The 15,880-nt window shown below is 37.6% G+C and overlaps 1 protein-coding gene across 3 annotated transcripts in view; it reads right to left on the reverse strand.

The window, feature by feature from the left end:
- Positions 1-1,996: 1,996 nt before the first annotated feature.
- The window catches only part of LOC111046877 (gastrula zinc finger protein XlCGF57.1-like), a 54,435-nt gene continuing 40,551 nt past the window's right edge, over positions 1,997-15,880 (reverse strand). For 2 of the 3 annotated variants that reach the window (XM_039424520.1, XM_039424519.1), the window contains one exon: positions 1,997-3,898. In XM_039424520.1, the coding sequence (XP_039280454.1) occupies positions 2,874-3,898 (1,025 nt within the window). In that variant the 3' untranslated portion in view covers positions 1,997-2,873. Of the gene's footprint in view, positions 3,899-6,095; positions 6,117-6,520; positions 6,599-15,880 lie in introns of those variants that run through there. The other variant, XR_005570897.1, reaches the window with a different exon arrangement.

Here is a 15,880-nt window from a genome sequence, read left to right on the forward strand (position 1 = left end):
GCAGGACGCTTGTTGAATAAATTGACACCACCTACAAAGCATGTTTTATATGACCTACATCTTGGAAGATGCAACATAACAGAACAGAGCATAGTATATACAAGTTGAATACAGTTAATACTTTAAGTCGAATAAACAGAGGTCTACAAGTCTCTTGCTGACTCTTATGGTAAATAGTTGGAATTGCTCTCTTCTGGTACAGCAGTAGATGCTTGTGGGCCGTGGGCTGTGTGATCCTACAAATGCATGCCATGAGCTAGATGACTCTGAACTAGAGCAAAATACTCCATTCTTAAGATGCTGGGTTGATAGCTGGTCTCTAAGTCTTCTAAGAACAAACGTTGATCTTGTACACAGATTGTCTACATGAACACTCCACGACAATTTTGGGTGTATGTTGAAACTGAGCAGTCTTCCTGCAGGTGCTTGGGGCTCATCTACAGAGCGCAAACTGCATATAATTCTTGAGGTCTTTCCAATATTAAGTTTCAATCCATTGGCTTCAAACCACTCCTTTGCTTCATTAAATATGATTCCATAACCAACAGACGACGAAATAATTATCATCAGCTGTTTTTACAAGGATGAATAATAATCATCCTTTTAATGTCCTTCAGTGAGTTTTCCCAGGGATGAGAACTAGTGCAATCGAATATTTATATTATAAACCTACTATGTTCTGAATTTCGTGAAAATCGTTAGAGCCGTTTTCGAGATTCGGTGAAATACAAACATATGAACAGAAGTTGCTCGTTTAATAGCATAGGATAAGAAATTATAAAATAATTATAATATTTAATAAAAGAAGATGATGAGTAAGTGGAATAAGGGTGAAAGAAAGAGAGAAAGGAGGAGAAGAGAAAGAATGAGAGATGGCAAACATATTATTGAAACAAATATAAGAGCCACTCTAAAAGTATGTCCTCGATTTTACTGGTGATTATCCATTCAATAGTTATTTTTTCAAGCAATGTGACAGAATTTCAGCAAAATATGTGAGGTTAGGTTTTTGCATCTCCAAATTTATATTGCTCATTTTTTCTTTGCTGCACTATTTGAGTTTAAGTTTTCATTTATCTAAAAAAAAACAGGTCAGGTGACCTTTGGTGACCGGTAGGGGTCACTAAGAGGACGAACCGAACACCACTTGATCTGGAGGCAGACCGGAGTCAGTGACAAAGGCTCGTCTGGAAGACACTAGGAGACCATTTCTGACAAGTTTTGACCTGTTGCCATGCACTACAACGACGGTGATGACTGCCACTACTCTCCCACCACTCCTAGCGACTCCCCTCCCTCCAGGTAGTGCCAAAGCATGGCCTATCACCTCTTAGGGTACAACCACACTGAAAGCGGAGCGTGGCGTGGCGTGGTCAGAGCGTTCATGATACACACAGTAAGCGTCTAGAAAATGGCGTTGTCCAATTTTGCACGGACATTACTTTGTGAAAACAATTACTTAAAGTATTGGATTTTATCTAAGCTTGCTAGGACAGAGTGGGTTAATGGAATTAACTTGAATCGTAGACTATTTGTTGAATATCACCATCTGTTTAATGTTTTAAGAAAGCATGAGTCCCGATTTTTTGAGTAGCCTACAACATGCAAATGTAAACACTTCAACCTTTGATTATATTTTGACGAGAGTGAAGCCTGATTTGGGAAAACATTCACTAATAATTAGAATTTTAATTCCAATTATTGAAGGAATCTAATATCTGTTGAACAAAGATTTTTAGTCAAAAATCAATTACAAAGTTTAAAACTTTGTGTTTCTTTAATGGTTCCAAATTTTTTTAAAATGACTCAATATTATTTGAAAGAAATGGTAATTGAGTGGAATATTTGTAGTAAATTTATTAATTCAAGCTCTCTAAATTGAAATTTTTTTGTTTTCATGTTTATTTTGGACTAAAATTTTATAAAAATTGTAGGCCTACACGTGAAATTCTAACCTTATCTTGGAATTTGTCACCTATAATTAATTTGGAAGAAAAATAGCACAATTACCACTTTATTATTTTATCTACCAATGTTATTACATAAATGTCATTTTCATTGTAATTAAATAACAGTAAGGTAACCATATTTCATAGAAATTTGAATGAAATGGATTAGAATAGCCTTACATTTGATTTCAAAGTGCAATAGATGAATGTTCTCTTTTGAATAAGCAAATAATACACATTACAGGGGAATTTGGGCAAACATTGAATTTAATATACTAGTGTACTAGATGGTAATAAACAATGTAGTAGAACAAGTGCATTACTATGTACAAGAGTAGACCACTAGTATGTACATGAGTAGGGAACTCGCACTTTGACACTCCGCTCGTAGACGCTCCAAAAAACAAACCAGCTTGTTCCAAAATTTGACGCTCCGCTCTGCGAGTAGAAGCTTGCAGTGTGTTTTAACTCATTACTTAACATGATATTGTTCACGAGGCTCCTTGACGCCATGCCTCGCTCCGCTTTCAGTGTGGTTGTACCCTTAGAAAGAGAGAATTTCAGTGTTGTGAGATGACAACCGTGGTGTATGTGGAGGACACCCAACACCGCGAGGAGCCCAGCCGTCCCCAACCACCCGCCGGCACACACCACACTGTGAGCAGCATCCCCCACTCCGCCCCTCCACAGACGCCAGCTCAGGGCGACCCTGGCAATATAAATAAAGGAGGGGGGGGGTGTGAGCCGATACTTACTCAGAACATGAAAAAATGTTGTTTGAAGCCTTTAGCTGTGATGACACAACAATGTATGGACATTTGTGTACACACACATGTTCAATACACTTGTCCTGTTATTAGTGACCACCTTACTAGGAAACACAGTAAAATGAATTTGAATGAGCACACGTAAAGTCACAAATTTTCAGCTAGTAGTTGTTTCTCCTTTATGATGTGTTCTTATATGTTTTTTCAAATTACTTGATCCAGCACATTTATAGTCACAATACTTGCAGCTGAAAGGTGTTTCTCCTGTATGTGTTCTGATATGTTCCTTCAAATTACTTGATCGAGCACATTTATAGTCACATAACTCACAACTGAAAGGTCTTTCTCCTGTATGTGTTCTGACATGTTTTATCAAATCACTTGATCGAGCACATTTATAGTCACAATACTCGCAGCTGAAAGGTGTTTCTCCTGTATGTGTTCTGATATGTGATTTCAAAGCACTTGATCGAGCACATTTATAGTCACAATACTCGCAGCTGAAAGGTGTTTCTCCTGTATGTGTTCTGATATGTGATTTCAAATTACTTGATTGAGCACATTTATAGTCACAATACTTGCAGCTGAAAGGTGTTTCTCCTGTATGTGTTCTGATATGTTCCTTCAAATTACTTGATCGAGCACATTTATAGTCACAATACTCGCAGCTGAAAGGTGTTTCTCCAGTATGTGTTCTGATATGTATCTTTAAATTACTTGATCGAGCACATTTATAATCACAATACTCGCAGCTGAAAGGTGTTTCTCCTGTATGTGTTCTGATATGTGATTTCAAAGCACTTGATCGAGCACATTTATAGCCACAATACTCGCAGCTAAAAGGTCTTTCTCCTGTATGTGTTCTGATATGTTCCTTCAAAGTACCAGATTGAGTAAATTTATAGTCACAATACTCACAACTGAGAGGCTTTTCCCCAGTGTGATTTCTCATGTGTCTCTTCAAATGAGTTATCCGTGTAGTTTTATAGGTGCAGTCAGCACAGCTGTAAAGCTTCATCTTTTTGCCAGCCACAGATGGCTCAGTGCACTCTTCCATGGGAGAGATTGAATGTGCATTCAGTCCACCCACTTCTGTTGCATTGGCAGTTTCAGATGTGCTGCAGTTTGAAGGCCACATCTCCGGTTCACTCTCCACTGAACATCCTTCTGCCTCTTGCTCAACTGCAAACACCAATAATGCAACTTGTAAATGATTAAAGCAGAATAAAGATAATAAAGTAATGATAATTTATAGTGTAAAACACTCACACAATTTTCCTTGCCTCACCTCAATCATACTGCATTAATTATCATAATCATTATTCATCAATTGATACAATAGTTTATACAAACCAAGAGTTTTGCAGCCGATTGTAGAAATAGTATAGGAAACAAATTAAAATAATTGTTTTTGTTAGATGGTGGTCAGTCAGAGGGACTAAAAATTGAATGCTAATAACGTAGTTATAAACACATTTTCCATGAGCAATTTCTTTTATTGATATAAATGAGAAAAATTATTTATAATTTTTGGTCCAGACCATGGAATTTTCTCAATTGGCATACAAATAGATTAAATTGGAATAGATTGAATTGTTTGAAAATGATGCAGATAACCACACTCGCTCTAATGGATATGGCCGCCTATCTTTATTGTTTCAAAACATTTAAATACCCTCAAATATATAGGGATCTTCACCTGTGTTTTGGCACAAACTTAAAATTAAAACTATAAACTGGCATGAAATTGTGAGCTCTAGTTTGATGAGTGGGGCATCCACTATTCATCGACTACTCAGAAGAGCAACATGGCTACAATTGGCAAACACAGCACATTATTGCATATCAGTTGTACTGGATCTTAATAATAATGAAATTTAAAGCTAAGGCCAGCCATTCACGTTAAGGTTTGCCAAAGAGCTATAACTGTACAGATATTCGTCTGCACCCTGCAGTACACCTGGACAGGCAAGATATACTACTGTGCACTGGGTGAGTGAGGGGTAGTTGAAGTTGAAATAGCAGTCAAGTTCTGCTCTCTAGATCTAGATAAACTGATTGCTAGTTTGGTTGGTATAAACAAAAAATATACAAGAATGCAAGTCAAAATACTCACAACTTACTGCATAACAATTAAGTATGGACTTTCTTCTGTATTCATACACTTGTAGGTTCAACTCACACTTACGCGACTCAGGTCGAGAAGAGACTCGATTCTAGTCGAGAGCATGTGTTTCCAAATGGTGACACTCAGATCAGTCGATTCTAGTCTCCGCGATTGTCACCATTTGAAAACACATGCTCTCGACTAGAGTCGAGTCTCTTCTCGACCTGATTCGCGTAAGTGTGAGTTGCCCCCTGTGGGTTGGGGGAGCTTTGAGTCGAACATCGTACTCAAGAATGTGTTGAAAACCAGAATTCACCCACAGTATCCCTGCTTGTCGTACGAGGCGACCAAAAGGGACCCCAAGCCAACTCCAGAAGTTGCCTTGCCTTCAAACTCACGGGATCTGCCCCATCAGGGCAGTTTCGGAGGGGCAAAAAGAAAAATCCAAGAGACCAGAGATGGGTGAAACTCCAGCACAAATGCGGGTCAAGAGGCTGAATCGAGGACTAATCAGTCTGAACAGACTGCCAAGCATATCACATTGGATTGCGACAGGCAACCAGGTGATGAATTAGATGTTAGTATAGGGAAAAACGATAAACAAAAAGTGTGAGTTGAGCCTTATTGTTAATGACAATTTGGCAATATAGGCATTGATTGTGTTCCTTGAATTTGAAGGAAATAGAATTCTATCCTTCTATTCCAAACAAGCTGGTCTTCCTGTGGGACTCCACACAATTCAAGCCATGCGCTAATAATAAAAACCTCAAGCTGGTGACCTGTGCTTTAAACTTGACAGCCTAAGATCTTGAAGAACTGAGAAAGGCCTATAACCATACTAAGTAAATTATTTATTTATTCTAGTCAAGATGGAATACATGCCTGATTGGAAGTTATTATTAAAGTAGAAATCTATATGCAAACTTTCAAGTAAATCAGATCAGTAGTTGAGACTCGTGATGTTGCATCATTCATGGTCATAAGAGCCGATTCTTTCCATTATTATAGGCCTACTAAAGATTACTCTGGTTATTTGATAGAGCTTTTTACAATTTTCAATTTTCATACTGTATTTCTGCCGTATCTAAAAGAAAAGTTTTTATTCAGCAATAAGTTTTAATTATAATTTGATGAGAAAATCTCAAACTAAACTGTATCATTTATTTATTCTAGTCAAGATAGAATACATGCCTGATTGGAAGTTGAACCATTGTGGGAGGATGACTCATCTTTGACGTTGCTAGTTGCTAATTCATATTCTCCAAATTCATTCTCCTGCTTCTCGATCTTGATCTGTAAACATAAGAGATTCTTGTGTCACTTGAAAACTAGACGAAGAATATCAAACTCTGCAAGTAATAGTGCTTAGTTATTAAAATATGGGTTGTAGTAGTTGATGTTTGTTTATTTCTATTGTTAGAATAGCAATGAATAGATTCAAGAATGTATCTTTTTAAGGATGGACCTTTTTCTATTGTTCCCATTGATGTCTACTCTACTTTTTTTGCATGATGCATGAAAGGTGATCAATAAAAATATCGCATAATTATAAAGAATATTGAGACTGAAATAATCTTTCAACTATATACTTTCATTACATACTATCAACAGTAGAAAAGTTGAAAGAAAATGGGATTCAACTTTATTATATAGCTGTAGTCAGTAAATTTCAAGGTGGATTGTTCAACAATACATGCCTGCTGAGTAGCTGTATCACTACGTGCAGCTCCAATCCAACTGTCATCAAAAGCACTTTCCTGTTTCTCAACTTTAACCTGCAACAAAGAGACAAAAAATCAACTTGAATCCTTCACAGTAGAATCTTGTTGAAACACGTTTTCTGTTTTAAGGTTATCTTTTTCAGATACCCTGGTAAAGTACTGTACTTGACAATCAATAATTTATCAATTAATCAGGTAACACTCTGACGGTGTAAATTTTCAAAGCTTGAAATCCCCATAGATCGAATAATGGTGTTTTTTCGAATGATTATTCGAATAATAGCTGCTACATAACGAAGCTCTCAAGCAACAGACCCCCATTTTACACATTGCACTGTAGATGAGTGGGAGATGCTGGGCTCCTATCGGGCGCCTCCCCAGGTAGCGGATCGGGAAATGCCCTCTAGATATAGGGGGTACAGAGGGAATCCAATACCCGGGGTGGACCAAAACCAGCAAACTGCTGCTTTGCAGATTAGATTGGAGTTCTTTATTTATGTATGTTACAATATCTACTGGCTTATACACTAATTTACATTAAATGACGGTAATGCTAATTATTCAACGAATTATACAAACTATAGATAATTATAATTAATCAAACAGAATAAAGATTGAATACAATTAGAATAACGATAATATAGAATTGTAATATAACTTCATAAATCGGTGGTGTTTAAACGAATAATTGTCGATTCTTTTCTTTATTTATTTATGTATTTCAATATTACAATAGTGCGATAGTATCCCTCTGGCTGTAAGCTATTTGAGGGATAGGCTATATAAAAATAATCCTTTACATACAATAAAAAACAATCAATAACGAATTCAAATTTTTTTATTTTGTCAATCAAAACAATTTCAATTTCAAAGAAAATAGTATACATCACAGAAAATATAATCAGAAAAATCCTTAATAAACAAAAAATGGAATAGAATTAATCATATAACATGAGCTTAGTTTATCAAGAATGTATGAATGGGAAAATATATATATAAATGTATACAATAATACTTATAATTTAAAAAATGATTTGACAAATTTTACTGAGCGCAAAAAAATATAAAATTTTTGTCCGCGCTCAGGACAATAATTATATTTCTTAATTAACCTGTTTATATTTCTTCATTTTTGTAACTGTTCTCTTTTGTCCATTGCACCATAAATTAACTTAACTAAACGAAATAAGACTTATAGAAAAAGACTTTACTTGGTAAGCGACAATTACAAGATAAGCACTCTGGGATATTACCTAATCTTACTCACTCTGAACATAAATATTTATTAAATCATAATATAATATCTTCATTGAGAAACTAAAATTATTTTAAACTCAAAAAATATAATAGATAGTCAATAAAAAATACATAAACTCGAATAAACACAACTCATTTCCTGAAACTAATTAAAATATTTTCTTTAAGAAGGATATGAAATAATATCCTTCTCAGCAACATACAATCGGGTGGTCAGTGGGCACAACGCACACGGAGATCAGTGGATATTCAAAGGAAAGAAAATCTTGAAAGAATATTGACTGCTGCCTTGTAGTTTGGTATTGGCTTACCAAAGGCTAGGGAGGGACTAGCCTTTTCTACTCCATATAATTATAATTGGCTTTAAATTTGGAGGCCACTAATGTCTTTGTTTGTAGCGTGATTATAGCTTACATTGGGACAACAGTAGGTTTTCTACAAGCTCAATTTGCTGTTGCAGGAACACAGAATTACAAATGTCTTCTATGTATTCAAGTATCGGACAATCCCACATTCCTAAAAAGCTAGTGGCAGCTACTATTGCTCCTGTGTGCAGGCTCTTACCAGATTTTGTTTCTCATCTGCCCACTTGGTCATGCATAAAAATATGAATTCTGATAAAAAACCTTATGCCCGAAAAAATTATATGGAATAAGAAACAATAAATTGTATGAATAAATAAGCGTTAAGCAATACTGTTTTTTAAGGTTATGTTGAGGAATCTCTTACCTACTAGAACATAATAAAATGCTTTAATTTGATCACACCCTTATATAGACAAGATAAAAAAAAGAATATGAATTCTGACAGAAACCTTACTTCTAAATAATTATATAGAATAAAAAGCAATAAATTGTGTAAATTTTATAATAATAAGCTATACTATTTTTTAAGGTTATGTTGTAGAAAATCTATTTCAAAAACTCACCTCTTTATCCATTTTTTTTGAAAATAGGACAAAATAATAAACCATTAAGGAACAATGAAATTTAAATATTCGTTTTCTAAGTTTAATTTATTGGAATGATTTAACGTATATTTACAGTTTTCCTTTGTTATTCTTTGAAAATCAAATAGACCATTGACTACCAGCTTGACCAACCCAACGACTTAGCTATTTTCATATACTTTTCAGGTTATGAAAATAAATTATTCGATTTTAATTCAATTTCTCCTGATAAGTTCTATTTAATGATATTTTTATAATATTTCAAGTTGAAATGTCCAACTTTTACGTATTTTTATTGCAACTACATATCCTACATAATATTGATTAAATGCAACAATGCTATCGTTCATACTAAAACTAATAACAATAAAGCAATGATTTACTCACTCAAATGCATAAATTAACTCTGTTTCGTTATGATTTTCAAGAATTAACACCAGACCTGGTGTTAAATACCTTTACCTACAGTTACCTTGAAAAGTGGCCATTGCTGCACTGATTACAGAACGCAAAGAATCACTTTTCCGCTCTAGTGCGGGAATAGTTATTTGTGCAACTAGTGCGCAAAGTGTCAGTTTGCTGCACCGAAAGAAACGTTTATGCCCGAGCCGTAGGCGAGGGCGGAATGCTTTCTTGAGTGCAGCAGAGGAACTTTGCGCACGTATTTCACATTAAGTTTTTCCTACAGTTACCATTGAATATGAAAAGTGGGTAATTATGGGTAAAATTGCCTGAAATCCATGAAATGTTTTTCTGTGTAATTTTATTATTGATAAAAACCTTAATCCTAAAATCCTAAAGTCCTCGTTGTCCTTGGTTATAATATATAATGAATAATAATTAGCGCGTTGTGCTTCGTTGCACCTCTGCTCACTATAGCAGCCCAGTCACTGTTACCAACTTCATTTTGATTTTGCTGCACTGTTGCTCCATATAACCTACTAAGTATTTTGCGTTGCCATGTTGCAAATCTGGAGTGCAGAAAAATTTTTCCCGCACTAGAGCGGAAAAGTGATTCTTTGCGGTCTGTAATCAGTGCAGCAATGGCCACTTTTCAACGTAACTGTAGGAAATAGTTATTTGTGCAACTAGTGCGCAAAGTGACAGTTTGCTGCACCGAAAGAAACGATTACATGTTATGGAATGGTTTGTTGAGTGCAGCAGGGGAACTTTGCGCATGTACCATATTTCCCATTTAATTTTTCCTACAGTTACCATTGAATATGAAAAGTGGGTAATTATGGATAAAATTGCCTGAAATCCATCAAATGTTTTTCTGTGTAATTTTATTATTAATAAAAACCTTAATTTATTGTAAATACAATAATGTATTGTAACTTACTTGAATAAATAAAATTTGAATTTGAATTTGAATTTGAATTGTCAAATTGAATAATGTAGTAGTGTTTGAATGAAGAGGCGGCTGTGTGCTGAATGTGTGAGCCGTTGGCGAGGGCGGAATGGTTTCTTGAGTGCAGCAAACGAACTTTGCACACATATTCCACATTAAATTTTTCCTACAGTTACCATTGAATATGAAAAGTGGGTAATTATGGGTAAAATTCCCTGAAATCCATCAAATGTTTTTCTGTGTAATTCTTTTATTAATAAAAACTGTTCTGAACAAAGCTCAGGCTAGAGCTACTAGAGGACTGTAATTTACTATTTATATAATCAAATACAAACAAGGGGCAAAATTTAATCTTCAATTTGAGCCAGGTTATTTGTACAGTTAAACTCTGCATTAATGAACAATAAAAAAGAGCAAAAACTCACCTGATTTAATCCAATTTTGTCTACTTGCCCTTCGAAGCCTTTATTAGGTGTTTTGGTCAGATTCAGGGTGGGATGAAATCTGGGAAAAAGACAGGTTTGCTTCCGGGCAGCCTTTTCACGTTCAACTTGCAGGCTCTGTACTGTGTTTTGAACAAAGCTCAAACTGATTCTTTATAAATTCAAATCCGATTCAAATTAATTCAATTTAACACTATTTACGCTGTTATACTCATAATTCACACACACTACACTCAAACAATTATATACAAGAAATTTCCGATCAAAATTACATGACAAAAATACAAACTCGGTCTTCACAACAATGGGGACGAGACAAGACAAGAACGACTGAACTAGGACGACTCACAAAAAACATCCAGAATGCCAAGCAAGCAGGATGGTTTGCACATGCGCAAACACAAGCCTGCTATTCGCAGAACCAGTCTGGCATTTTGGCGCTACAGTTCGAATTCTCTGGCCAAACCATACCCCCGCCTCTGAAAAACTATTTTTCAGCCAAGTTACAAAACTGAAAAAACCAAGGAAAGGAAAAAATCCAGACATGCCAAAAAGAACAAAAACACCAACACCAAAAAACAACACAAAGAAAAAATGCAACAAGCACAACAACTATTGAGTTGGGAGTGGATACAATTTTGTTACTGGTCTTTTATAAATACCAGTTTTTAGGCGAACACTCGCCACTCGAACCTCGCCGTCACTTCCCGGAAACACTTGCTCAATGACACCCAGTGGCTACTGCAATGGAGGTGTGTTTGGTTGGTCTACTACCACAACCGTTCCCACACTGATAGAAGTGGGTGATTTCAACCATTTTTTATGACTTTGAAGTTCATGCAGGTACTCTCTTCTACATTGGTTCCAGAACGACTGAATAAGTTGACCAATCAATTCATACCTGGTGAGACGATTCACAGGGACACTGTCCACGTCCCGCATGGGAAATGATTTCAACGGTGTTGGAGTCAAAAAGTGCGCTGGGGTTAAAGCCAGTGGTTCACATGGATCCTCACTCAGTACACACAGTGGGCCGGAATTCAGGACACCTTCAATCTGCACCAATACAGTGTTCAGTTCCTCATAGGTGAGAAGTTGATTGCCAATTACTCCGAACAGATGCAACTTTACAGATTTGACATTTGCCTCCCACAGACCTCCAAAATGCGGTGAACCAGGGGGAATGAATTTCCAATCAATTTTGTGTTCGGCAAGTTGACTAGTCAATGTGGTTTGAAACTCGGACGAGTTCAAAAGTTGAGATATTTTTCGCAACTGTTCCTTGGCACCTACAAAATTAGTACCACAATCGGAATACATCACACGACAGGGTCCACGACGTGACAAATAGCAACAAAACGCAGCTAAAAACATGGGCGTTGATAGATCTGATACCAACTCAATATGTACCGCCTTTGTTGCCATACACACAAACAGACAAATGTAGGCTTTCAAAACACAAGGATTACGACGTCTCGTCATAGTAATACGCAAAGGACCAGCGTAATCCACACCACAATTTTCAAATGGTTTGCATTTTGACACTCGACAAGCAGGCAGGTCACCCATTTTTGGAATAATTGCATTATTACTGGGTCGAACACGGGAACAACGATTACGCTTAAAAACACAAATACGAATAATAGAGCGAGCAGACAGTATCCAGAATTTCTGTCTGATCAAGGACAACAATAACGAAGGTCCAGCATGACAGTTCTTCTTGTGATGATAATCAATCAACATCGATACGAAAGCGTCGGATTTTGGTAAGATCATCTGATGACAAGTCTCAAATTCCAGTCCAGCATGAGACAAACGACCGCCGACACGAATCACACCTTTATCAATGAATGGAGACAGGCAACGTAGGCGCATAGAACAATCTTCTCCCTTCTCTAATTGCACAAATTCAGATGGAAAATGTATCTTCTGTACCACTTTACATAGATACCTCTCAGCAACATCGAAATCTGATTCTTCTGATTGGGGTAAGATTCGTAAGAATTTGAGAACAAGAATTACAATTCTCAAAAGACGACCATAATCCGAACAACGACCAATCAATGAATATACTGCATTGCTGTTACAATCAGGGGATTTTGTGACTGTCAACACTGACGGTTTTTTCGCCTCCGGTGGATCCACTATCTCTTCCATTTCAGTTCGGACGGGCCAATCGCATTCGTCCTCTGCTATCCATGATGGACCTGAGAGCCACAACGGAAAGTTCACAAGCTCAACTGGTGATAAACCTCTAGACAAACAATCAGCGGGATTTTCAATTCCGGCGACATGCTTCCACTCCTGTATACAAGAATCCTGTATTTTTGCGACGCGATTACCAACAAAAGTTTGCCATTTCGCGGATGGAGCATCAATCCAACACAAGGTGACTGTCAAATCAGAGAGTGCGACAATATGAGACACATGACAACGTTCACTAATGATAGTGACTACTGAATTCATGAGTTCTGCCAACAAGAGTGCCACACACAACTCCAAACGAGGTATTGAAACAACTTTAGATGGTGCTACCTTGGACTTTGAACACAATAATACAACTCTTGGCTCCTCGCTCTCCTTCTGCGACTTCACATAGATAACTGCACCATAACCAGACAATGATGCATCACAAAAACCAATCAAACTGATGTGAGAATCCTGAAACAAACCAACGTGACGTGGAACAGCAAATTTCAATAATAGAGGCAACTCTTTTTGACAATTCTCCCAAAGAGTGCATATAGACTCAGGTGGCTTCTCGTCCCAATCCACTCCTAATTTCCACAGTTTCTGGACAAGACATTTTAGAAATAATGTAAACGGTGACAAGAGACCAAGTGGTTCATAGATACGAGCCATCACCGACAGAATAGAACGCTAAGTAGTGATGACCTCACCACACTTGACGGAAAACTGAAACAGATCAGTACTAGGTTGCCAATTCAATCCCAAGATAGCCAAGGAGTTGTCTGCTTCGAAATCCTTGTACGAAAACGATTTCTCTTCCTCCGAGAATTTCTCCAACATTGATGGTGAATTTGAAGTCCACTTTGTGAGCGAGAAACCTCCTCCCTCAAACAGCTGCTTGGACTGACGATACAGCTCTGCGGCCTCTGACTCTGTGGCGACAGATGTGACTAAGTCGTCCATGAACATGTCTCTTGGTATTCTCGCCTTGGCTGCTGGAAAACGATTTCCATCCTCCTCTACAAGCTGGTGGACGGTGCGAAGCGCCAAATATGGAGAGCTTGAAACACCAAAAACAACACAATTGAGCTGATAAATTTCGATCGGATCCTCCGGCGAAAATCTCCACAATACACGCTGATAATGATGGCAGGAATCCTCCACTAATATCTGTTGATACATTTGTTTAATGTCGGCAGTTAGTGCAATTGGGAACAAACGAAAATTAACTAACAAAACAAAAATGTCAGTCTGCAATTTGGGACCAGCATGAAGAACCTTGTTCAATGACAAACCCGATGATGTTCTGGAACCAGCATCAAATACAATTCGGATGGGCGTGGTAGTGCTGCTTGCTTTCATGATGGCGTGATGCGGTATGTAGTAACCACCTCGGTCTGTCTGATCTGCTACAAACGACATGTGACCCTGACGTAGGTAATCGATCAATATTTCATGATATGAAATACGAGTATTGCTGTCAAGCTCTAGTCGTCTCTCCAAAGTCAGCAGTCTGCGTTCGGCGACAGCATACGAATCTCCCAAGCTGCTGGGCGGCTCCGCAAATGACAAGGCAACAACAAAACGACCAGAATTCACAGGATGTACAGACTTCCGAAAATTTACCTCACACTCCAACTCTTCCGGTTTCAGTTGACAGCTTGGTGCAGGGCACGATTCCAACTCCCAAAAACGTTCCACGAAACTATCCAACAATGGACTACTAACAAATGGACTACAGATGGCTGTAAAACAATTCCACACATTCATTGTTGAAGTGAGAATCGGCGCTCTCCTCATCAGAATCTGACCAAAGACACTATTAACAGTCATCAATTCGTGCGATTCACCTATACTAGGACTCCCATGTAGCAAGTGAGGAACTAACTCCGCACCAATGATGCCATCTATTCTACTAGGAAGGTAGAATTTGTCGTCAGCCAGTGTGAGATTTTCAAGATGATGAAGTTTGGATCTGTCGATTTCACAAGAAGGCAACTTGTCGATGACTTTATCTACCACTGTGGCATCCATCAAAAATTTGACGGTAGGATCCAACTTCGACTGAATCGACACACAAGTACGACCTCGAACTTCACTAGTACCACCACTGAATCCACGAACAACGGTTTTCATGGGCTGGAATGGTAGTCTCAAACGCCGACACAATTTGGTTGTAACAAAATGACACTGACTCCCGGTGTCAATCAAGAAACGAACATCACAAAGCTGATCATTACAATCTCGAACATGTGCAGTGACGGTCGACAACACAATGGTCGAATTTTCTACATCGTTGGATGTAGAACAACAAGTAATAGGTGATGTGCCACCTGCCTTGGAGTTCGACGAGGACGCAACACCTTCATTGGAACTTGATCTGGAAAAGTGCAATAAAGAATGATGAGATTCTTGACATTGAGCACACTGAGTTTTACTACAACAATCTCTACTCAAATGATCCACATCAAGACAACGAAAACAACAAAACATTCCTTTAATCAAACAATAACGATCCCAAGGAGTCATTTTCAAGAAACTAGCACAATCTACTATCCGATGACCCGGTTTTGAGCACTTCAGACAATTGGGCTTTTTACTAGATGCATCATTAGATTGAACCACAAACACCTTTGATTTATTATCCTTTTTGTGCCTCATATTAAACGATTCAGTCTGTTTCTCATCAGAAGGAAGAGTCTTAATTTGCTTTTCAATGAATTTGACATAATCGGTATAAGTTGGCATAGCCTTGTCACGGACGGCCGATTCAAAATTTCTACGAGAACTTGGATCCAGCAATCTCAAGCCATGATAGAGGAATATCGAGTCTGACAAATCAGTGAGTCGCAATCTCTTCACTGCATTGACTGAACTGCAAACCCCATCCAAAATCGCAATACAACCTGCCTTTGATTCTGATTTTATTGGACGAAATTCAAAAATTTGTTTGAAATAGGCATCGACTTGCGCCCGTGGATCGTTATAGTGGGTCAATAATCCCTGCCAAATTATTTGATAATTGTTAGCCAATGGTGGCAAATGACGACAAATATTTGCTGCTTGTCCAGTAAGTCTACTTACAAGATATTGGACCTTCTGCTGATCGTTCAAACTCTTGTTGTCATGTACCAATGCCTTAAATA

This window comes from Nilaparvata lugens, chromosome 3 (assembly GCF_014356525.2).
Source record: "Nilaparvata lugens isolate BPH chromosome 3, ASM1435652v1, whole genome shotgun sequence".
Taxonomy (NCBI): Eukaryota; Metazoa; Arthropoda; class Insecta; order Hemiptera; family Delphacidae; genus Nilaparvata; species Nilaparvata lugens.